This window comes from Triturus cristatus, chromosome 7 (assembly GCF_964204655.1).
Source record: "Triturus cristatus chromosome 7, aTriCri1.1, whole genome shotgun sequence".
NCBI lineage: Eukaryota > Metazoa > Chordata > Amphibia > Caudata > Salamandridae > Triturus > Triturus cristatus.
This window is the reverse complement of record NC_140590.1, coordinates 581,038,139-581,062,861: the sequence shown is the minus strand read 5'-3', so window position 1 is coordinate 581,062,861 and position 24,723 is coordinate 581,038,139. Positions and strand designations below refer to the sequence as shown.

General features: G+C 45.4%; 1 protein-coding gene across 2 annotated transcripts in view; it reads left to right on the top strand.

The window, feature by feature from the left end:
• MBTD1 (mbt domain containing 1) overlaps positions 1-24,723 on the top strand; it is a 696,883-nt gene that overhangs the window by 357,248 nt on the left and 314,912 nt on the right. For both annotated transcript variants that reach the window (XM_085617153.1, XM_085617152.1), the window contains exon 13: positions 15,929-16,011. In XM_085617153.1, the coding sequence (XP_085473279.1) occupies positions 15,929-16,011 (83 nt within the window). The remainder of the gene's footprint in view (positions 1-15,928; positions 16,012-24,723) is intronic.

Here is a 24,723-nt window from a genome sequence, read left to right as displayed (position 1 = left end):
TCCTTTGAGGCTGTTGTCCTTTAAGGTGGTTTTTCTTGTGGCCATAACCTCGGCAAGGAGGGTAAGTGAGCTTCAAGCTCTTAGTTCCAAACCTCCTTTTCTTACCTTACATGCTGAAAGGATGGTTCTCAGGACCAGGGCTGCTTTCCTGCCTAAAGTTGTCACTCCGTTTCATTTGGGGCAGTCCATTACTCTCCCTGTTTTTTACCCACCTCCTCATCCTTCCAAAGAGGAGGAAAGACTCCATTGCCTGGATCCAAAGAGGGCTGTGAGTTTTTATTTGGACAGAACCAAGGATTTTCGCCTCGATGACCAGCTCTTTATTGGATACGTTGGTCGTTCTAAGGGTAAAGCGGTGCACAAGCGCACGCTGTCGAGATGGATAATACTGGCTATCAAGATCTGCTACGCCCTGGCTGGTAAGACCCCTCCTGAGGGCATTAGGGCTCATTCAACTAGAGCTAAGTCATCTACGTCTGCTTTGGCCCGGGGTGTTCCTGTGGCAGACATTTGTAAAGCCGCGACTTGGGCCTCCCTCCATACTTTCGCAAAGCATTATTGCTTGGACTCTGAGATGAGGAGGGAGGGCCACTTTGCGCGCTCTGTCTTGCAAGACTTTCTGGTATAGAAAGGTGGACACCCTCCTCCGGGAGTGGGGACTGCTGTGGGAATCTATTCACAAGGTGAGGAATCCACTGGCAGATGTATCCATCAGATGGTGGATACAGTATCTGCCTGTGGATTCCTCACTGACCCACCCGCCTCCCCGTTGTCCACCTTCATATACCGTGAAAAAGGTCTTGTAGATATGTGTTTTTGCTGTATGGTACAGTTGTAGGTAATGCTTGTTTTTCTTTGCATTCCTTTCCTTTGCATATTATATATATATATATATATATATATATATATATATATATATATATATATATATATATATATATATATGTTATGGTTTATTGTATACTGTGTATACTTTGAGTCTGTCGTTAGTCCACCTGTTCGCCTCGAAGGCACGGGGAAAAAATGGGTGGAACTGACGTCATCACGCCGACGTGGGCTTCTTATGGCTCCGGTGACGTCGAACGGAGTCGCGAGCGGAGCCGATGCATTATGACGTCGCCCACGTCGACGTCGAGTGCTGGGGAAGAAAGGTTCCGTGGAATGCTGGCGCAGGGGATATTCACAAGGTGAGGAATCCACAGGCAGATACTGTATCCACCAGAAAAAGCGTTACCGAAGGTAAGTAACTTGTTCGTCCGTTATATATACTATGAACCTCCTTCCGGAGGAAAACACCAAGAAGAAACCAGCTGACACGTGTTTCGTCAAGCGGGTAGTCACCGGAACGACCAAAGGAAAGGACCTCGTACTGCTCTTACAGACAGCTGTATCCGCCCGTCTTTGACTACTCCTGATATTAATGGGAGTCTCGATATTGGTTATATATGCGCCAATACTGGCCGCTCTCCTACATCAAGTACCCGTTTTCCGAACCGGGTTATTTAGGTCTAAGAGTTTCTATCTTTCTATATGAATCGGGGGCAGTCTAACAAGATTAGAAAAGATGAAACCCCTGAAGCACCAAGAAAATGTAAAACTAAGCATACAGCATTTAGAAGGTAAACTGTAGAAATAGAATATTTTCATTTTCATACAGTTTGTGTGTGCCCCTGGGGCTCTTAGTTGGTTCTAATATTATTACCTTTCAATAAGAATTGCTGAGAGGACCTTAATAATCCTCTAGCAACACCGCAGTCATCATGGAGACTTTATCGCGGAGTGCCTCAACTAGATCATTGTTACTTTTTCTACTGTATGTTCAAAAGATGGCAATGAAAAGAAACGTAACTACTGCAATGACAAACCCATCAGTCCCAAGGTTCTAAAGAATAGACTCCTTCAGAGGATTTCCCGAGAGAAGATCCAGATTCTTTTATATTGTTTATTATATAAGCAACTGCATCAGTACCATCATCTATGCCGTCTGACAAGTAGAATAAAATAATATATTCTGGTAAGACGAGCGAGACGTAAGCAGCCTTTCCTTCTGTGTCATAGTATCATAGGTTCTTCATTAGTAGTCATGAACAATAGAAAGAAATAGTAATCCATCCCCTGCAAGAGGAACATTCTTGATTAAAATTATCACCAGAATCCCAATTGATCTAAATTCATGTTAAGATGAAAATACTGATGAAGATACTTCTCCTGAAAAAAGATGATCGAACAAGTTCCTTCTGCACAAAAAGGAAAGGGAATTCACTTCTCATTCCGAAAAAATGCTCCACAAAAGAAGTCATGCCCATTTTCGGTTTCAGATTGACAAACAAATGGGTCAAAAAGGAAACATTTTGAATATGAACACTGCTTGAAATGTACTCATAGCTTGTAGAATGATTTGATAACACTATATCTGTATTCAAATTGCTCTAAAGCATGGGACTTTTTTTGGCAGTGCTTCCTATTCGCATCACTAAATCAGGGTTTGTATAGCGTGGCTAGTCACCCGTGGGGGTCTTAAGGCGCTGAGGGGTAAGGGGAGGGGCAGTGATCCATCTGGGCGCTGGGGTTCAGTCGAAGAGCCAGGTTTTGAGATCTATCTTGAATTGGGTCAGCAATGAGGATTGCTTGAGGTGGAGAGTCAGGGTATTCCAGGTCTTGGCGGCAGGTAGGCGAAGGATCTTCCTTCAGTTCTGGTCTTGTGGATCCATGGGACGGTGGCCAGGGCCAGTTGGGTGAAATGGCATAAAATCATCCCTTTGAAATGTCTCCAAGTGCATGGTAGTGGCTTATTTGAGAAGAAGGAAATTAATATATCCTTACTTGGTCAATTAGTTTGTAATGGCCAGCTCACCATATAGGGTCTTTCAAAATTTCAACATGATCTTAGCACTTGTAACTCATCGATGTATAAGCCTATGAGTCATTTAAAAATGGAATTCTTGTTGAGAGGCTGAAATACTTGTTGGCTATACTAGACACACTTCAGGGAAAAAATATTCTTCACCAGACTGTATCTTGGCAATTCCAAAGAAACTCATTCTTCATAGCAAACCAAGTGCTCCAATAGCTTGTCCGACTACATCACTTCAAAGATCAATGGCATCATGCATTTCTATTGTTCCAAATGTCAGACTGCAAATGAGACCATTGTAACAGATTATGGAGAACCAGTGGATTAAAGGGACTAGGAGGCAAATGGAAAAAGAGGCTGTTTCTGTTACAAGAGTGTCTGTAGTTCAAGTGATGGTCAACTCAACAGAATAAACTAATTGGAGTTCCATTACTTCAAGAATGCCCATCACAGACTACAGTTAGGAATGGGGTGCTCATCTGGGCTATCTGACAAGTCACAAGGGCTCTGGTCTCAAAAGGAGACCTTGAGTTGTTGGAGTTCAGGTCTTTGTCCTTTATGTCTCAAGTGATTGACAGAATTCCGATTCAGACAAACAGCACCACTACCATGCATTACTCCAACAATCAAGGTGGCACAAAGTCCAGTCATCTGTCACAGGAAGCCCAAATTAATTAGACATGGTTGCTGTATCGAAAAATCTTTTTGGGCACTCGATGTTCCTGGTGGTGAAAAGATTCATGCACATATTTTGAGCATCCACATGTTAGGAAATCACAACTGAGTGTTCGTCAACCATGTTCTCCAAGACATTTTTTGACATAGCTATCTACCATTAATAGATTTTGTCTTCAAATACAGAAAGCAAAACGTTCCTAAGCTTTGACTACAGGTTTTAGGATAATATCTGTGTGGTCTGTTGTGGCCATGCCCTTTTGATGAAGTGTTCAGAAAATTTCTTTACACCTCACTTTCAATTCCTCTGATCCATTTGACTGATAAAAATAGAGCAGTCGATATGAAAAGCTGATTAATTGCTCCAGTATGGCTGAGGTGATTGTAGTGCTTTGAACCAACTTTTTAACCAGAATGGAGACAAAAATCTACATTTCCATCTTACAGTTGTCGAGTTTAGCAATATGACTCATGAATTCAGACATTATCGTCATTTTTAAAAAATTTCTAGGTCATCCTGTAGAACACAGCCCAGAATTTGTTTTGCTAGATCCCCTGGCACTAAGAACTTAGTGGGCCAACCCGCGATTGAAACCAGTTGAATTGCAACTACTCCACAATCCACTAAGCAATACTTGAGTGAGATGTGTTTCTGATAACTATCAATCTTATAAAAAATCATAATGGAATTCAACCCTCTTTCATTAAGGAATAACCTACTCAAGAGCACAAGGAAATACTGCATATAAACAATTGGGTGGTGCGAGTATGGAGAAGGCAACATTGCATTATTGACACTCGAGAGAGAACTGAATCTTTTGGGATATAGGGCGAAACCCATATTCAGAGCACTCACCGGCCGTACGGAGACATATAAAAACGAACCGCATTCTATTTTATTATTCCCTCATTATTGTGAGTACGTAAGATTATTTTGGACATCCTGGTTGGACGATGCCAATGGAATGAAAAGCCCTGAAGAAGTCCCAAGAGGGATGAAACGCGTTGGCAAAGCAATTGTATGGTGATTTTAATAAAAAGAGGACAATTGATTCACAATAAAGGATGAACTAAAAACTACAATCAAGATTCACGTTTTTGTCAGATACATTTGCTGTGGGAAGCCTAATGGTTGTGTTACTTTGTTTTGTTTCTATTGTAATAAGTTGTACTATGCCAGTTACATAAACAGAATTATATTTCTCGGGTGCAGGGTCAGTTTGTAGCAAGAGCACAAGGAAACAATTGATCTATTTTAATGATTTGTTTCTAAAACCAAAAATCTCACATAGTGCAGACAATATGAATCGTAACTACAATAAAGATGAACAGAATACAGCTGCAACGTTTTCTAAAAGTCCGAACAACAAAAATATTCTGACACAAAAATACTCTGACATATTTGATATACACCTTTATAGCAATTCCACCCTTTTTCTGTTTACTAATGTAATTTTAGTTCCAGAGATGATTCACACCCCTGTACCGCTTTGAAAAATAAAACTTCATATTCAGTATAATAGCGGGGCATGCAATTTGTGTCTTGTGCTCATGGCTGGGCTAATAAATGTAGCAAGTGAAGGCTGAATTCCTTTTTGTTAGCCTTCAGCCAAAGTAGATGATTCAATTTGTATGGCCTGTCTCATCCTTTGTCGCTTGAGAGGAAGTTCCTCGCTAAACCTTCAAAATTTGGGCTCAGCTCATATAACATTTAGTCATTGAAACTCTAGATAAACAATTAGCAGAAAGTGGTCTGCTTTGATGCCCTTTTAGTTATTTTCATTCTGCAAGGCTGTGTTTTTTTAATAGCAATGCATGCGACTCAGAGTTATCCGCTTTACATGAAACTTTAAAAACTCAGTAACCATTATTTAGAACAGAACAGTTAGCTCAGATTAAATACTGTGAATATATAAAAGAGTTGATAATAATGTTACAAAGAAAAAATGACATATGAATAAACATGCAATATATATTAACCACATACGTTGACTTCTAAATGATGAACATGTTTAACCTAAAAAGGGTGCACCACGAAGAGACAAATATCATAATCCTAACTATTTAAATAGTTGAATCTACATGAGATGTATGCTTATTTTGAATGAGATGAGAAATACTGTCAATAAAAAGGGGCTTATGAAGAGATTCTGATCAGTAGAACGGCTCCAAATCAGTCATCTGCCAAGAAGAAGCAGAACTGCCATATGCTGTGCATTTTTCGAATGAAGGTTTACAATTGTTTCCGCCATAGTTCACTTGGCAAATATTGCAGCATGCAAAAAATGTTCCATCACAACCTTGTTTTTTCACTAGTCCTGCTATTAAAGATTGAGGCAGGATTCCCCAGATGGGTGAACCTTAATTCTAGTTCATCGTACCTAGAATTGTAGAGTATTTTTGCCCACTGCCATTCTTTCATCCCCCACATGGAAAAAGAAGCTCTTTAACGCTTCCACTTCTCCCTCTGTCATGCAGGAAGATTGACTCAATCTTTAGTCTCTTCTCAGAGAGAGTATGACAGTGCTCTATTTCTGTGATTCCCGAAGTGCTTGATTTGCCAGCTCCAAATCATTGCAGATCAGAATGCAGCCACTCGAGTAATTTTCTTTTTACCCTCAGAGAGAGCATATTTCTGGGCACTTAAAGAATCTGAAATGTCTTGCATTCCATAAAAGAATTGTTTTTAAAAGCATATATATTTGCTGCAAAGCTTATCAGGATTTGGAAACTACTTCTTTCTGAAACCTCTGATCTGCTTCTGCTTATCTACTGATTTTTCCACCTGTCAGTCTGGTTACGGCAAGTAGAAAATCTTTCCCATTCTCGCTGCCAAGTTCTGGAACATCCTACCATTCACTTATAGTGCTCTCTATAATCAACTGGCTTTTATTAAAGCCAGGAAAACATACATTTTACATATCCATAGATATTTTTGTTGTATCAGTTCTGCCAAATATTTAGCACTGGGAGACATAATAGCGGTCACTGTTTTGCAGTCTAGAAATTACAGTCAGAAATGCATGCATTTCCTCATTTAACTTTAGTTACACTCCTTAATATTACTAAATTAAAGTGTGTTAAAGGCCTATGCATACAGCACCACTTTAAATAAACCGAGTTTAGTCCGAAACGTTTTTCTATTTCATTCAAGGTTTCTGGTATCTGACTGCCAATTCGGGTCACAGTTGACTTTTATGGCAGTACATTAGTTTATTAAATTTGGCATTTCCTTTTGGAGATCTTTATATTGCCATCACACTGTGCAGTTTGTGTGAGATATTTTGGTATTTGTAGGCCTATGGTTGTTGTATTGTGGGATTAACATGCAATGAAGCAGCAACATTTTAAGTTTGTCACTTATTTCGAGCAATAAAAAAGGTACATACACACTGTTAATAAGGTCAGAGCCATCGTAATTTAAAAACCTAAAAACCAACCAAGATTAGCATCACTGCGGGTAATCTCAAATTCGCTCATCGGCTAAAGGGTAACTGGAAAGTGGAGGGCGTGTGGTACTGGAGGGGAGGACTCTATTATTAACATCAGCTAAATAGAGTATGTTTCAAGAATCCCCTTAGTCCTCTCAGCATTCAGTTCTATCAGTAACTAGGGATTCACCCTCATGCACAGCTAACTGTAAGGGCAGAGAGGCAATAGCATCGGTTTGCTTTTGCCAAGCGTAGCAGTCTACTTATGTGCCTAGACAACAATGGCATTCACTGCTTCCAGTTGCGAGAACAAACATGGTTTTGTTTACTCGTGTAATATTGTAAATGTTGCCTGATGTGACAAGAAATTGTCTATGGTTGAAACATTTGGCTCTTTCCTTTACTTGCAAAAGTTGTTGGTGTTTTCTTTGCGAGGCTTAGTTGTAATCCTTCACAATTAGTATATTGCCACCTTCTAGAGATGAGTTTTACCTCTGTTTGCAGTACAAGCTCAACTTCTGTAGGAGAGCCTAGTTCTGTGCTTAACCTACCAACTGATACTTTGTCTTTCTTTACGCTCATAGAAAATAGTTCTACACTGCAAAACCAGAACTTGAAGGGGGAGTCTACAGGCAGTTTCTGCACTTCAAAAACCTCAACTGTTGTAAGAAATACATTCCCCAAAGGGATGTCTTTTGATCATCAGGAGTCCAATATTGAATGCTTTCAGTTGATCTTGCAATTCCACCTGGAATTCTAGGCACTGAGTTGATGAGATAGCTACTTCTCTAAACTCATGGTGATATCGCCGTTCATTCTCATCTTTTTCTGAGGGTTCCAGTTCTGTAGCTCTTGCTGACATAATCACTAGATTCTTTTTCACTCTTCTTTTCTAGGATAGGCTGAGGGACATTTGTTCTTGACAGGCCTTGGCGCCACTGGCTCCAAAACCAACACCTGTTGCCCTTGTTGAAATTCTACCAGTGCAGCTTTCTGGTCATACCTGAGCTTCTGGAGCTCCTGGCTGGCCTCAAGCTTCTTTGCTGCTTTCTGCATGTACTCTGCCATCCTGGAATGAAAGCCTAGTACATAGTCCACCACATCTTGTTTTGGTAGATGATGGGGTTTCCCCCAACGTGCCGAAGTCCCACCTGACTCCTTCTCAGACGCTCCCTTTCATCTGAGCTGTTCTGGAAACAGTGCAGTTTCTGGTTGAGCCACCTGAGCAGCGAGTCCAGAAAATCCAGGCTATGATACCAATGTTTCAACCTCTATCCTCGATTTCTGTGAGAATGACTGAGGCTTCTAGAACTCATGGGTTCCAGAATCCTGTTGGTAAATCATTCCAGATGGCGTATTTAGTGGGACCTGAAGATCCAGTGGGCGCAGGATCAGGGAAATCTCTCTCATGTGGTCCAGATCTCAGAAGGAATTGCAAAAGACCTGCCGTGGTGGTTGATAAACCATGATTGGGTCAGAGGCAGACCCTCTCCCTTACCCAACCAGATCACAAAGTAGTGACAGATACGTCACTCCAGAGATGGGGCGACCATCAGGAAGAGGTGGAGATCAGGGGACACTGGTATATGGCGGAGTCGGGCTCCGCATCAATTTGATGGAGCTTCGGGCGATCGGACTAGCATTGAAAGCATTTCTTCCCTCTGTCAAGGGAAAGCTAGTGCAGGTGTTCACGAACAACACCCCCACCGTGCGGTACTGCAACAAGCAGGTTAGGGTAGGGTTGTGGACCTTTGTCGAGAGGCCCTGCATCTCTGGACATGGTGGTTCAAAAACCGGCAGGTTCTCTGAACTCCAAGGTAGACAAACTCAGCCCTCAATGCCTTGCGAATCACAAATGGCGTCTCCAGTCGGAGGTGGCGCAAGCACTCTTTCAGTAGTGGGGACAGCCTTGGTTAGATCTGTTCACCTCCGAAAAGAAGGCGCAATGTCAGCAGTTTTGCACGCTGGCGTTTCCAAGGCGGCTATAGCTCTGGGATGCTTTTCATTGCCAGCGGAGCTCATGTCTTCTGTACATCTTTCCGCCCATACCACTTCTGCCCATAGTTCCCAAGAAGATCAAGAATGACCCGGCCCAAGTCATTCTTGTGGCCCTGGACTGAGCACATAGTCTGATACCCAGAGCTTCTTCGACTGAGCATCGATTCTCCGATTAGGCTGCCCCTTCGGGAGTATTTTCTGTCGCAGCAGCAGCAGAGGGTCCACAACCCGAACCTGTCAACTCTACACCTCCTTGCATGGAGATTGACCGGCAACAGTTGATAGCTTTTTGCCTTCCTCCCGAAGTATGTAATGTTATTCTGGCATCCGCTAAGACGGTACATGCCTGCTATTGGCAAACATTTGTAAAATATTGTACAGAAAGGTCGATTGTCCCTCCTTTTGCGTCTCTGGCTGAAAGTCTGCTCTTTATTCTTACCATTGCCCAGCAGGGCTCTGCTTTGGGTACTCTTAAGGGTTATGTTTCTGCTCTGTCCGCTTTCTTGCGGCTGTCGGACCAACCCTCATTATTCAAGTATCCTATTGAAAATAGGTGTTTTATAAAGGACTTTTACATATGTTTCCACCTAAGCCCTTTGTTGTGCCACAGTGGGACCATAATTCGATCCTCGCATTTCCCATGTGTGCTCCTTTTGAACCATTACATAATTCTCTCCTCCTGCTGCTTACGAATAAGACAGCCTTTCTGGTGGCCATAACATCTGCCCGCAGGGTGATTGAATTGCAGGCTTTCTAATGCAAGCCTCCCTACATGATGACTTTTGTGAATAAGGTGGTAATTCGCACCTGTGCTTTATTCTTACTAAAAGTGGTGACCCCATTTCATCTGGGTCAGTCAATCACGCTGCCCACATTTTGGGATCACCCGCATTCCTCTAAGGAAGAGGAGCGTCTCCATTGCCTAGACTCAAAAGGAGCATTGTCGTTTTACCTTGACTGCACGAAAGAGTTCCCGGTGAACGACCAACTCTTTGTGGGTGACGCGGGAGCTAAAAAAGGTCAGGCAGTGCAGAAGTGGACCATTTTGCGCTGGGTCCTTCTCTGCATTAAGATCTGCTACGCCCTGGCTAGGAATCAGCTTGGCTTGGGTACCTATTTAAAGTTAAGGAATCTTGAGCTCAAAGTCTCTATCAGATGGACTAGTTACTAACCTTAGGTAACGCATTATCTGGTGGAGACAATATCTAGCTGCAGATTCCTTATGTACCCACCCATGCCTCCCCCACTCTTCACACTCATTTGACAGGGATGCTCCCTTGTCAGGGCCCTAGTTGTGACAGAGTCAGTTCACTTCATGGGTCTGCGATTCTGCCGTGGAAAAAATGGGAACTGACGTCTGCATGCCTGGGTGGCGCCTCAATAGTTGACTGCGACATCAAAGCTATGCAAACGATGGCAACAACGTCACGCAGAGCTGAACAGAGCCACCCGACGGCGCGCAGTGGTACTGCTCACGCAAAAATGTCCAGATCCAGCCTGACGCATGGGGAATTCAAAGGTAAAAAATCTGCAGCTAGATGTTGTCTCTACCAGATAATGTGTTGCAGAAGGTAGGTAACTTGTTCCTCAAGCGCCTTAAAAAAAGGAATGCAGTGGTATGACTGGAAGGTTCGTGAAATGATATAAAAGGCGAGGTAAAATGACCATTTTCGCTAGGGCTATCATGCCTGTCAAGGCCAGGGACTACTAGAATTGTACCTGGGTTCTGATATGTGAAGGTTCCCCTTGTACAAGTCCAGAAGAGTGTGATTGAGATGTATCCCTAGATAGTGGATTGCTTCCTCATGCCAGCGAAGGCAAGCAGCAAAGTGGGTAAATAGCTGATTTCACCCAGTTATTTTGAAGCCCTGCGGCGGAAGCGTACTCAGATGGGGTATCCCGGAGTGGAGGGACGTCAGATGGTACATCCCGCAAATATAAAGGAGGATGTCCCCATACAAAGATATAGTATGTTCCTGTCTGCAAGGGGGATGCACCACTCCAGGCCCTCCCTCCCAATCGTATGGCAGGAAGCTTCATCACGAGCCCGAAGAGCAGTCGGAATGCGGACACCCTTTTCTAGTCCCACGTCCCACCTGGAAGGGGCGAGATTAGGCATACCAGGCGTATTCTGGAGGTTGATTTGGTGTAGAGTAGCCGGGTGTAAGCTTTGAGCTTATGTCCGATTCCCATGCGGGCCAGGGCTGTCAGCATGTGGAACACCATCTTTAGATCTAAAATGAGACAGGCTACTTGACTCGATCCTGTGCATGGAAAAGACAACAGATGTTCTGGAAGGTACTATGGCCTGGGACAGATCGATTTTGGTCAGAATGTACAAACTCCATTAGGATCTGGGCAAATCTATCTGCTAGGATCTTTCCCAAGACTTTATTATCAGCCCCAAGGATGGCAATGGGCCTATAAGATGTCGCTTGCTGTCTGGTTTAGGGAGGGAGACCAAAAGGGACTCCCAAAGTGAATGTGGGAGCTCGCCGGAATGCAAGGCAGCCGAATAAATTTCTGCAGGATCATAGAAAAGGTACTATATTATTCTAGTGGTAGGCCGTCCAACCCCAAAGCTTTTTTTCCCCGCAAGGTCCTAAATCGCCTACGCTACATCATTAGACATGATTGCGGCATATAGGGAAAATCTGGTTGAAGAGGGGATGCGAGGGAGAGTAATGTGCGCTAAGAATGTATTGAAATGTTCCTAGTGCTGTCCAGTGACACCTGGTAGATGGAGGAGTAGTAATTGTAAAAGGCCTGCAGAATGTCACCCTATGTTTGAGCGGTAGTGCCGGAAAGAGAGACCACTTCAGTGATAGGGTGGACTGAGGACTCTTGCCTGATCAGCCAGGCCAGAAGTCTGCCAGATTTATCTCCCTCCCCGTGGACCTTGGCTACATAAGCTATAAAAATTATAGCATCACAGGTGCTCCAGGAGGGCTATGTAGGAAGTTTGTGTCCACAAGCTGTGGGGTGAGCGCAGGATTGTTGTCCTCCGCTTTACCCAATCTAGCGAGGTGTTTCTCGCTGTCCAAAGTCTGCCGGACTTTCACTCTCTCCTGAATACAGATTTCTCTCGTCACCACCTTAAAGGCGTCCCACTCCAGCATCCTGGTAGAGGCTGTGTTATGGTTCTTGTAGAAGGACTGCTGAAGGTGGTCCCCTTGTCCTTCTCGGAAGACTGGCCTCTGGCAAATTTGCCTGGAGGGACCTATCACGTGTCCATCATGATAGGAGACGATGTATCCCAGATAATCCAAGTGTTGGATCAGGGGTACCAGGGAAGCGGAACAAAGGAAGCTGTCCAGGAGCACACAAAGGCAAAGGGGTACTGAGTGGAAGGAATAGAGCTGGGGTCTAGATTCTGAGACTGCCATGCATCTGAGCGGCAAGCACGCATGGTAGCGCTATACTATGGGCGAATTCAGTGGAGAGGTGTAGGAAGCTGGCTCTGTATATACTGTACCAAAGTGAGGTATAGTGTGCACAGAGTCCAGTGGAACCCCAAAAGTAGGCACAGGTAAAAGTAGATAGCACCTTACTCTCTATTTGTGGTAGTGTGGGCGAACAGTAAGGCTTTATCAGAGGGTAGTGTTGAGCATTTGTTGTGCACACTCAATCAGCAAATGATGTCACACACCTAAGACTGAACTCAGACCAATTTGATTTGTATAAAAACAGGTAAGTGTATATGTTACTTTTCAAGGCAGGTTGAACAATACAAGCTAGCTGAATGAAAATGACTTTGTTACAGGTTTGTAAATACTTTCAATACAATGGAAATTACTGTTAGATTACTTTGAATTACTTTGCAGATCACTTTCTGGATTACTTTTTCTACTCACTGTGATATACCTAGATCTCACACTGGGACATTTCCTAGATAAAAGGTAAGTAAGAAACTTGAAAGTTATTTGCAGTTTGTCAATGTTCCACACAAAACCAACTCAACATTTTTCAAGGAAAAACAGTCAATGTAATCCTATGGAGAGAAATGAAGTTATCAGTTAATAGGTAAGTACTTTGTTGTGGGAGTTGGTGTTCTGGGGTTAGAACTAGAGTTCTCCCAGGGTCAAGGATGCACTCTCAAAACACTCTCAGCGGCACTGGGGCGGCCGGGTGCAGGGTGCTGAGGCCCAATGTTATCCAATGGGGGTTGGTGGCTGCTCATGAGCTGGCCACAAGGTTGTGAGAGAAAATCTGCTGGGGTTTAGCTCAGGACAGTGGGGATCCGATTTAGTACTCAAGGTACACCTGCAGCAGCGCTGGGTGCTGGTTTGGGGTCGGGTGCCCTCTTGATTTCAATGGGGATTCTCCGGTTTCAACAAAGACTGCAGGCTCGGGGACGAAGATCTTTTGGAGGCAACCACCAGTTGGAGAGGTAAGTCGGGGGGATCTTCCAGAAATAGGCTGCAGGCTTCACTGGAAGATTCGAAGCAGGTAAAAGATCACCAGCTCTCCGGTCTGTATCGCAGGGGAGATCTCGTGGAGTTGGGCCACTCAAACTCTGGCCACGGGCATCGGGTGCAGAGTGGTGCAGACGTGCGGTTTTGGCTAGAGTCTGTTGGTGAGCAAATACGGGGGTCACGGGAGACAAAGTCTTTCTTGCCGAAGGCAGGGCAGGTCCTCTGGGTTCTTGAGGTCGCTGGCTGCAGGACAAAACGGGATTTTGCTTCTGCAGGTTCGAGGTGGGGACAGGCTGGTAGGGCTGGGGCCAAGGCAGTGGGTGTCCTCCTCTTCTTAGCTTTAGCACGGATCCTTCAGTCCTTATTCTTGGTCGGTTCTTGTCTGAGTAGGCAAGGTTCAGGGGTGCCACTAAATACTAGATTTAGGGGCCTTACAGGTTGGGACCAATGGGTCCCTTCCTTGGGGTGGGTACGCCCACTATTATGCCACTCTCCAGTGGGAGGGGGGCATATGCCTCACTCTGGTTGGCTGGGTTCCCCCATCTGCAAGATGGCAAGGACTGAGAGTTGTGCTTCACCTCGCCTCCCCCACCTGAGGGATGGGGTTAGCAAAGGTGGGCACACCTTCCTTCCTCACTTGGTTTTCCCGCCGATTCTCCTGCCCAAAGTGGGGGTCAGAACCGATGGTGGTCAATTGGTGGAAGCAGCAAAAGGCCTGGGGAAGCTCACAAAGGTGGCAAACCTTTGAAATTTCCCCTCCGTGGACCCTGCCCATCCTGGTGAGGAGGCTTGGCACCTCGTCCCAAGATGTGCATTGTTTCAGACTCCCAAGAGCGGCAAGCTTTCGACCCAGGGGTCCAGAAACATGTCTGGTGGTTGCAGCTGGCGAGCAGCCACTCAGCCTGGACACTATATTAGGTGGGTTTTCAGGGGGCATCTCTAAGATGCCCTCTGTGTGCCTTTTTCATTAAATCCCACACTGGCATTAATGTGGGTTTAATGTTTTCAGTAAAGTCATTATGTTGCTTTGGATTTTGTAATGACAAACTCTAGAGTTACAGGGCTCATGCACCTGTACACTCACCACTAGTATAGTGCACCCAGCTAGAGGGGTGGCTGACCTATGCCAGGGCAGTGGGTTGTAGGCATGGCACACAGGGATGTGCGCCATGTCGACTCTTGACTTTGTTCTGCACCAAAACACGCAGCATTCAAAGGCTGTGTGTGTGTTAAGGTACAAGGCCTCTGAAGGTGGCACAATAAGTACTGCAGCCCTTAGAGGCCTTCTCTGGCCAAAGTGCCCTTGGTACCTCTGGTCCAATTTGCATGGGACTGACCTGTGGTCAAAGAGTGCCAATTGGATTTTGTTTTCAGTGCACGTTTAGGGAAAGCACATGGGCCCTGGGTACCTGTTTGGCAGGAACCCAGGGCGCACTCAGTCAAAGCACATCAGCAGTTTAGCAATAAGTGGGAGCAACCATGCAAAAAGAGGGCACTTTCTTATAAGAGGGTGTCCCAAAAGGCTACCTGATCTGTATTTGGGGCGTAGATGCTTCCAATGAGCATAGCCTGAAGGTCGAGTGTCCTGTAAAAGGATTACCTGTGCCTGTTAGCGCATTACATATGAATAGACCGCATAGCACTTTCTGGCAGTGTGTATTCTTCGGATATTTAAGGTTTGAAAGCGAATATCAGCTACGGGAGCCATCACACTAAGAGGGAGCAGTGTGCGAGGAGGGGACCACCAAGGGCAAGCTCCAAACCAACAGGCTACATAGCCCACGCGTCATGGGATATATGAAGCCTATCCGCCAAGGCTGATTGTGCATGTAAGGGGAAGGAAATAAGGGATACTGTGACAAATAGGGAAAAAACAAATGCTGAGTGCCTATCACAACTGTCAGTATGTTTGATGCAAGTTAAAACCATCAATCATACATTTGCTGACTGCCTTATAGGCTTCAACAATATATGTAAAGTGGGCTTTTGGTCCACCCAGTTCAACCATTGGCTTTGTTTTCCTCGCCTGTCTTAACTATTCTGGTGAGGCTTTGTCAGTCATGTGTTTTCTAAGCCCAATGGGGTGTTAATTGTTCATCTAGTGCTAAATGCTGTTTGGGGCATATCCTTCTTCCTCCATTGCATGGTTTTTATTGAGCTTCAGGGACTGCTTTACAACCATATCCTTCTGTTAATTTCTGCTGGTTGTTCCTCTGTGCCTCGCTGTAATGTGCTAACGCTGCATACATTAGCACATTAAACCCAGACCTATTGGCTTTGCCAATGCTTATTTTGCTTTAACAATTACTTGCAAACTTTTGCATAGGCATACAAATTGCATTGAATTGATATTTTACTTAAATAAATATGTATTAAAGTTTATTCTAAATTCTTGTCTTAGCACTTTTAAAGTATCTTGTCTTATGGATGACCAAATCGTTACTAAATAAATACATTTAAAAAAGTCTACATTTAATGTATTTTGAAGTCACATTGGTTGTGAAACAGTTAATATTCCTTTATAATGTTCTTATTTTGTTATTTTTTGTGTGCAGGCTATGCAAAGCTACCATTCAAATGGTTTGACTACCTAAGGGAAACAGGCTCAATAGCAGCACCAGTGAAGTTATTTACTAAGGTATTGTAAGATGCATGTTATAAAATGGATATTAGCTAAACAATTTATGCAAATTATACATGTGCATATTTTTGCAGTGTGAAATCTTTTCTATGCTAACATGCTGTGCATAGTTCTGCTATGTAGTTGAAAGATCGGTTCAGATGGGTTTGTAGTAGTACATATAATTGTCTGTTGAGCAGTGATCTAGGTGAATACATTTCACCCACTATGATGTAGTCTGTAAGCCCACAATGCCCCTGTATGTGAACTCCATCATAGATAATTTTTTTCTGCTCTTGGGTTTGAAAGTGTACTGGCTGAGCTACCGAAATAACAGGAAATGTTGTCCACTATTTTGATAGCGACTTCAAGGTTTGGTTTGGCAGGTTGTTGAAAGTTGAGCTTTGACTGGGTCAGGTAATGTGTGCAGATAAGGTTGTCATTGCGGAGCATTTTACATGCCATTTTAGATAATACATATTCTGCCCTAACTGCAACTCAAAATTCGCCATAAATGGCAAACATCTGATATGTATGTTATGCCTCCCAAGAGACAATAAGCCAGCGTATTGTAATGTCTGCTCTTTTTCAGGCTAAAGGCTCTCATTCATAGAGAAAAATGAATCTTGACACCCTAGGTTAATCTTGATTATGCGGAATTAGTGTTAGAAAGGAGAGATAATAAGTCCCATCCATGGACGATCTGTCTTATTCGGTGGAAGAAGACATACCAGAGGAGGCTGTGGGGTAAAACTATGGGGATTCTAACGTTAAGATTGTTTGGAGTGAAACTATCTATCTAACTAAATGTGCATTGCTAAACTGCAAGGACCGCTACAATGCCACTAATAATACATATCAAGAGATTGGTGAAGAAACAAAGTCAAAGGTTGTCTAAAAGGAACCGCATGCCTAAGACGTTTATAAGAAACATCCTTCCAGATGTTAAGAACCAAAATACTTAATCGACATCTGAAAGTTATTGAGGTTGCAAAAACAGGGAGGAATTGTTGGACTCTACCTCTGAGCATGATTGAAGCCGAAATCATAGAAACATCTTTTCAAATTCACCTTCAGAGTACTTAAAACTCCAAATTCCAAAAGATAAATCTACCAGATCACATTCAGAGCATGATTGAGCCAGGGAAATAAAGAGAAAGACTGATTAATTTCAGAAGATATAAAACAATCAGACTTGACTTCAGAACAAGATCATGCTTGAATGCTGATGTATACATTTCTACACAATTAAGAAGAATCTCTAAAGTAGAAGAGCTTATCGAGGTTAAGATAACTAAAATGCGTTCTCCTCTGAGATAGCTGAACTGAAGAAAACAAAGCTGAGCTTTGAGGATACACTTGCTTCATTTACAATTCCAAACCCATTACATATTAAATAACCATGGGAAGACACGGAGGGTCTAAAGCAAAGGGAAAATATACCTCCACCAGCACTACAGCAGTTTCAGGAGTAAGAGATTATAGAGGAAGAAAGCTTACTGGGAAAAGAATTTTGGGTTTTACAAGGTACAGATTTTCCAGACTTAAAATTAAACGTACAGGAGGAAGAAGGCACAGTTTGGTAAAACATTGAGATAGATTCACCTCAAGAAGACATTGAACTCTACCCAATTAGAACTTCTCCTTCAGATGAAATCACATTGTATCACAATGTCATTAAAAGGGCAGTTTACTCCTTTGGGATACAAATTAATACAAAGCATATATGGGCCACCACTTAAGGGGGACAGTAAAAGATTAGACGCAGTTGGTAGGTAAATGGAGGAAAATTGAGCTGCAGCTCAGTGGTACATAAACAGTTCTAATGCCCTTTTCAACAGGTATGCTCCTCAGCAGTGGGATGAGATTGAAAACATATTCACACATTTTCCAGTAGAGGAATACCAATTGTTGATGAGAGATAATAATTACTAATATCCATTTAAAATTTGTATTTGGAGCCCAGGTTATTGAATACCTGGAGTGGACAATGTAGGTCCTGGGCGGCTCCTGGTGCCTCTGCCCCCAGGTTATTGCAGCAGGGAGGAAGGAGTGGGGGGATTCAAGAGAGGGGAAGAGAAACCAATCATAGAGGAGGGGGAGTGGATGGGTTACGCATTCTTGCCGGGGCTATGGGTCTCCCTCCCCCCCCTCCCCCCCTCATCCGGCCCTGGGGGAGCCACCTTCAAATTACAAACCGTTTCTGGTGCCCATATACAAGGATCAACACCCCCACCCTCTAGGGGTTACAAAGTCATGTCGTGTATGACAACAACAAACCAGCTGTTCAGTTCATTAAACAAGCATTTGCAATGCAATAGGTCTCGCATTTACGTGAGTTTCAGCTATTGGCATTGTAAATGACAATGCCTTTTATTTATGTTTTAAACACAAAACCAAAAATAAAAGGCATTGTTATTTGCAATGTCAATAGCTCAAACTCGTGTAAATGCGAGACCTATTGCATGGCAAATGCTTGTTCTTCATTGGGCACTGGTATAACGGGATTCAAGTAGGGGCGGTAGACATCATTTTCTTAAAATTTGACAACAAAACCCTATTTTGAGGAGCATTTTAGAAGCAGCCAAGTATGGCGTTTGGGGGTTCTTGAAAATTTTTTAGTCCAGTATCAGATCAGGTCCTTGTTGATGTATTGTGTTTTGAGTGGAGGGCGACCTGCTCTGTAAATCCCTCTTTTGCTCCCTATTGTACATATTACTGGGATGTGTGCATTGTCGACTCTTCACTTTGTTTTGCACCAAAACACGCAGCCTGCAATGGGGGGTGGGAGGTTGTAAGTGTGTGTGTTTGTGTAAGTGTGTGTAAGTGTAAAGGTACAGGGCCTCTAAGGGTGGCACAATAAGTGCTGCAGCCCTTAGAGTCCTTGTGGTAACATTTACAAGGGACTGACATGTGGCCAAAGAGCGCCAATTTGTTTTTGTTTTTAATGCAGTTTAGTGAAAGAACATAGGCCCTGTGTACCTGTTTGGCAGGAACCCAGGGCTCGCTCAGTCATCAGCAGTTTAGCAAAAAGTGGGGGCAAGCATGAAAAAAGATAGCACTTTCTTACAGTACATCAATGTATTCACCACCTTTTTATGGGACCAAGACATCTGTTGCCATCGTTCCCAGCACTGACGCTGCCCCGATTTACACACACCCTCCTTGACTCTGTACCTAGGGTCTCTGCCTATCTTGAGCGGCCACAGAGACCACGTTGAAGGGTGACTGTGGCCACTGACACACGGCTCAGGCATGCATACCCTCCTTTGGTATGCCATTAGGTATTCCGACGTGCCTGTTGTCCCTCTGCGTGTTGCAACCAATATGGTCTTTTGGCATGGGTAATCTCTCCCTTTACCGTGTCACTATGTGTTCACTGGCATGACGATAGTGGCGTGGCTATGACCATGGCCTCGTACCTCTCAGTGATTGACCCATTGGTTCCTTCAGTGACTTATTTAAACCACCCCCATCCTGCTTTCCTTCATCTATGGACTTGAGGACGGGGGTATGTCAATATGCTTACTTCATCAGTGAATTCAAGTATGATAAAACTCTCTGCACATTGCTTTAATGCTACCTTTGAACTTCTTTGTCTTAAGTGTTTCATTTTTAGGTCTCGCTGAGTCAGCGCGCTTGCGCTGCTCGGAGAGACCTTTAGTAGGTGAGTTTTCAAAGTGCTGCTGGCTGGAGACAAGCTTGCGTTCACGCGAGTGTGCACGCGCAAAACCGCCAGCTTTCAGCCCCATGGCTTTCCTTTGCCTGCGCGCACCGCATCGCACACCACTTTCCAGCCTACTTTTGCCGTCGTGCGCGCACGCTTGTTTTTATTCCTTCCCATTCATGGCTTTTAGAAATGCATGCTTCTGTTTGGTGGGCATGTTTAATATCTCACGCCTTTTGTTGTTTTAGATTCTCCCTTCGACTACCCGTGCTACATGTGGTCGAATACATTTTTTAATGTACGCTTCTTCCTGCACACTGTTTTGTTGTTTGGGTCTGCCTCGGGCTTGTGTTCACGCACGAACTTTTGGGAAGGAAAAGGGAAGAGGTGTGTGTTGCTGTTTTAATTGTACAGAATGCGTTTGTATGCTTTTGGACGCCGCACAGCGTTTATTTTGGCAGCACGGCACCCACCTCGGGGGCGCTGCGCTTTTCATCAATGTCTTCTTTCCACGCGGGCACTGCATGGGAGCGGTATGGCTGCTTCAAGGTGGAATGGGCGAGCTGAACGTGCTGCTCTCTTGGCTGGTGCTGGGTTGTCCTGCATGTCTTGCCTTGTTTGCAGGTGGCTTTCACGTGGGACAGTTCACCACGGAGGATGTGTTGTCCAGTGTGGTGGATTGTAAGTGGGCAACATGGAATGGGGCAGCTTTCCTTTGTTGATCAGACTGCTCTTTGATGACTGCAGTGGGCTGCATTTCCTCATGGTTAAGCGTGCCTCCATGTCGGGTGTCCGTGGGTGGTGCGGGATGCGGAGGTGGCTGTTTTTCTGTATGCATTATTGGAAGAGGCATGGGCCGTTTTGCGTGCCCGAGGCCTGCAAAACTGTATTGGTGTTGCCTATGCAAATTTTTCACAAATGGCTGTGCAGGCATTGCTACTTTTCGGTCACGAGCAGGTGCTTCATTTTTATTGCTTGCATGTGTCTGCGACCAGGAAAATTGAGTTTGCCTGGTGAGGGAGCTGTGGTGGAGGTCGGCTATGCAGGACCAATCTATTTTTTTGTGCTGAAGGGGAGTCTGTGTGTGGGACTCAAGACAGGCAGTTATGCATTTTGTGTCGTCGTCTCTTGTGTGTTGGAGCTTGGAAAGCCCATTTCTTGAATGGGGATGGGAAGGGCTGGGTGCCTGCTTCGGTTCACAAAGGGGTCTATCACTTGTGTTTGTCTCATTGCATGGACATGGCTGCTTTCGTCTGCTTGCGTTGGGTTGTCTCTCTGGGTGTTTCATGCATTGTTGGAGTGTCACACATGCACACTGAGGGCATGGAGATGGTGCATGTGGTGGAGCTCGGAACTTGGCAGCTGTGGATCCATGGTGGGGGGCTCCGCGCTATGAACCCTGGAGGCTGTGGCTGACACTTCAGGTTTACACGGTGTGTGGATCTATTTCAATGTCTTTCGCATTGCAAGATGTTGACCAGCTCGCGGGCGTGGGGATGAGCTCCGGGTGGTCTTCTCTGTGGACGCCTCTGGTCCATCCTCGGCAGTGGGTCCCCCTTCTTGTCTCTGAAGTAATTTTGCATTTTTTTATTTGCAATGCTTTGATTTGTGGGGTGTCGGCAGGGCCTGGACACCTGAGTTGTCGCAATATGCACTCATGTTTCTTATATGCTCCCCATACCTGTTGTCTTCTATTGTTCCGTCTGTTTGCTTCCTCGCCTCGTCACGTACTGGCTCCACTTCTGCTTGTCCTCCCCCTCCCACTTGCTTCTGCCTCTGTGGGCTCTTTCTTTTCATGCACAGTACCTGCATCTCTTTGTTTCCTGTGACCCATTCTTCCCCCTCAATTGTCTGCCTTTCCTTTCTGTGGGCCTCTTTCATTTCCATTTGGCAAGTATTAAAGACGCCCCCATGACTCCAAAGTGTATAATATGCTTCAGCCACACTTATCTCCATGTTTCTTACAATGGGCTTTCTCCACACCTAGGAAGTGGGGTTGAGCAGAGATCAGACCAAAGTTAACTTGTGTTAAAAAGATAGTTTTTTTGTTGCTATTTAAAACGCAATTTGAAAAATATATTAAGTGTTGCTACAAATCTCCCTCCAAAGTTTGGGGAGGGGTTCATGTCATTTTGTATTTTGAAAATGGTTGCAAGGTCTTAAGTAGAAGCAATGATGGTTACCACCCCCATCACCTAATGTAGTAGCTTCTGCGTGTGCGCTGTAGCACCCTGGTTGTGTTTGCAAGTAATAGGGTTAATTGCAGTTGTGAATCTCCCTTCTTGCTCCTACATAGAGGGTTGGTTTTGCACGTATATGGTTATTTTCCGTTGTGAAACTCCCTTCTCGCTCCTACATAACTTTTGAAAATACAGGAGCCACAAAAAGGTTTGTGCAATCCAAGAAAGACACCTTGTGCTGTTTGAAAAAGGCTGCTTTTATGAAGTAGGTGTCTATCCCATTGTGTGGGTCAGGCTCTGCAGTTACCTCTGTCACCTCTGTCCTAGCTTTTTAGCGCGTCGCTGTTTAGCGCTGCTTTTTAACTACATGTCCTTCTGCTAGCGCTTTTTTATCCTGTGCTTTGCTGCTTGGCCTGGGGGCAAGGGTTTCCACTTACCTGCACTTAAAGTGTTGATGCACCGCCGTTTTGGCGGGTCCGGGTCCCGAGGGGGCATATCTCATCAACTTTGGCCGCCATTTTGGATTGGGGCTGTTGGCGCTTTTGCGGGCACCATCTTTAGAGCGTCTTGACGCTCGCTTCAGTCCAGGGGACGCCTATTTAAGGCGGACTCGTGGGGTTTGACGGCGGTCAGGCTCTGCAGTTACCTCTGTCACCTCTGTCCTAGCTTTTTAGCGCGTCGCTGTTTAGCGCTGCTTTTTAACTACATGTCCTTCTGCTAGCGCTTTTTTATCCTGTGCTTTGCTGCTTGGCCTGGGGGCAAGGGTTTCCACTTACCTGCACTTAAAGTGTTGATGCACCGCCGTTTTGGCGGGTCCGGGTCCCGAGGGGGCATATCTCATCAACTTTGGCCGCCATTTTGGATTGGGGCTGTTGGCGCTTTTGCGGGCGCCATCTTAGAGCGTCTTGACGCTCGCTTCAGTCCAGGGGACGCCTATTTAACGCGGACTCGTGGGGTTTGACGGCGGTCAGGCTCTGCAGTTACCTCTGTCACCTCTGTCCTAGCTTTTTAGCGCGTCGCTGTTTAGCGCTGCTTTTTAACTACATGTCCTTCTGCTAGCGCTTTTTTATCCTGTGCTTTGCTGCTTGGCCTGGGGGCAAGGGTTTCCACTTACCTGCACTTAAAGTGTTGATGCACCGCCGTTTTGGCGGGTCCGGGTCCCGAGGGGGCATATCTCATCAACTTTGGCCGCCATTTTGGATTGGGGCTGTTGGCGCTTTTGCGGGCGCCATCTTAGAGCGTCTTGATGCTCGCTTCAGTCCAGGGGACGCCTATTTAACGCGGACTCGTGGGGTTTGACGGCGGTCAGGCTCTGCAGTTACCTCTGTCACCTCTGTCCTAGCTTTTTAGCGCGTCGCTGTTTAGCGCTGCTTTTTAACTACATGTCCTTCTGCTAGCGCTTTTTTATCCTGTGCTTTGCTGCTTGGCCTGGGGGCAAGGGTTTCCACTTACCTGCACTTAAAGTGTTGATGCACCGCCGTTTTGGCGGGTCCGGGTCCCGAGGGGGCATATCTCATCAACTTTGGCCGCCATTTTGGATTGGGGCTGTTGGCGCTTTTGCGGGCGCCATCTTAGAGCGTCTTGACGCTCGCTTCAGTCCAGGGGACGCCTATTTAAAGTCGTCCTCTCCGCGCAGCGGGAACGCGCAGCTGGGACGCCGTCGCGTGGCCGGAGTCGTGCCAGAGTCCTGCCCGTCTGCGCCCGTCCGCGCTAAGGACGCGCGGGACTCTGGCCAGGCCCTGCTGGTACGAGGAGCGGTTGGTTATTTCCAGCCATGTTGACATACTCTTGCGATACCCTGCGTGACCTGGGGCGCCGGACTGCTGGCTGTAGCTTACCCCTCCTACATCCATTGGACGGTCCCTATCATTGTGCTGGATGTCAGTGGTTTTTGGAGCAAGCTACTTCTATTGCCCCCACACGTCCGGTGGCAGCCGTTTGCTACACCTGCCCGGAGCATGTTCTCCGCATTTTTAGTTTTAATGCTAGGTCTCTGGTGTCACATTATCAGGCAGTATTTGACCTGTTGCAGGATGCAAGCCCGGACATCGTGGCTATCACCGAGACATGGCTGAAAGACGAGGACGCAGCCATTATTAATCTGGCATTCCCCCCTGACTATACAGTCCGTACCCTTAATCGATCTTCTAGGGGAGGGGGAATTGCCCTGGCTATTCGTTCTAGTCTTACTTGCTCCTGGACCGCACTGACCATTGCGGGATGTGAAAGTGCGCTGTTTAAGATTCTGGTCACTCCACACTTTTCACTCTCGGGGATGGTGGTCTATCGTCCCCCAGGGAGCGAGGCGGCGTTCCGCGCCGCTTTCCCGGATGTGGTCAGCTCCTTGGTGGTGGGGTGTCCCAATTTTTCGATTCTGGGGGACCTTAATCTCCATTTCGATAGACCTAACCTACCCGCGGTCAGTGGCATTCTCATGGATCTGGAGGCCTTACAGTTGTTGCAGCTTGTTCAGCAGCCCACCCACATCGGTGGCCACACGCTAGATCCCTTCTTCACTAATTTGTCTAATGCTTCTATCACTGCCGTCTCGCCCCTGGGTTGGACTGATCACTCTTTGGTCGCCATTAGTACCCCTTTGTCAGGTAGGACTGTCATCCCTCCTGCAAAGCTGATCGTAAGGCGGCACTGGGGCAAGTTACGGTTGGAAGATCTGCACCGTGTCCTCGCTGCAGAGCCATTAGATCCGTTTGTAACTGTTGATTCAGGTTACGATGGGTTCTGCGCGTGGATCTCTAAAGCACTAGATGCGCTCATTCCACTCACTGCCTGTAAGACCAGTGCCAGAGAATCTAGCCCATGTTACGATGGCGCCCTACGTGCGCTCAAGGGCAGTTGCAGGCGTGCAGAGAGGGCTTGGCGGAA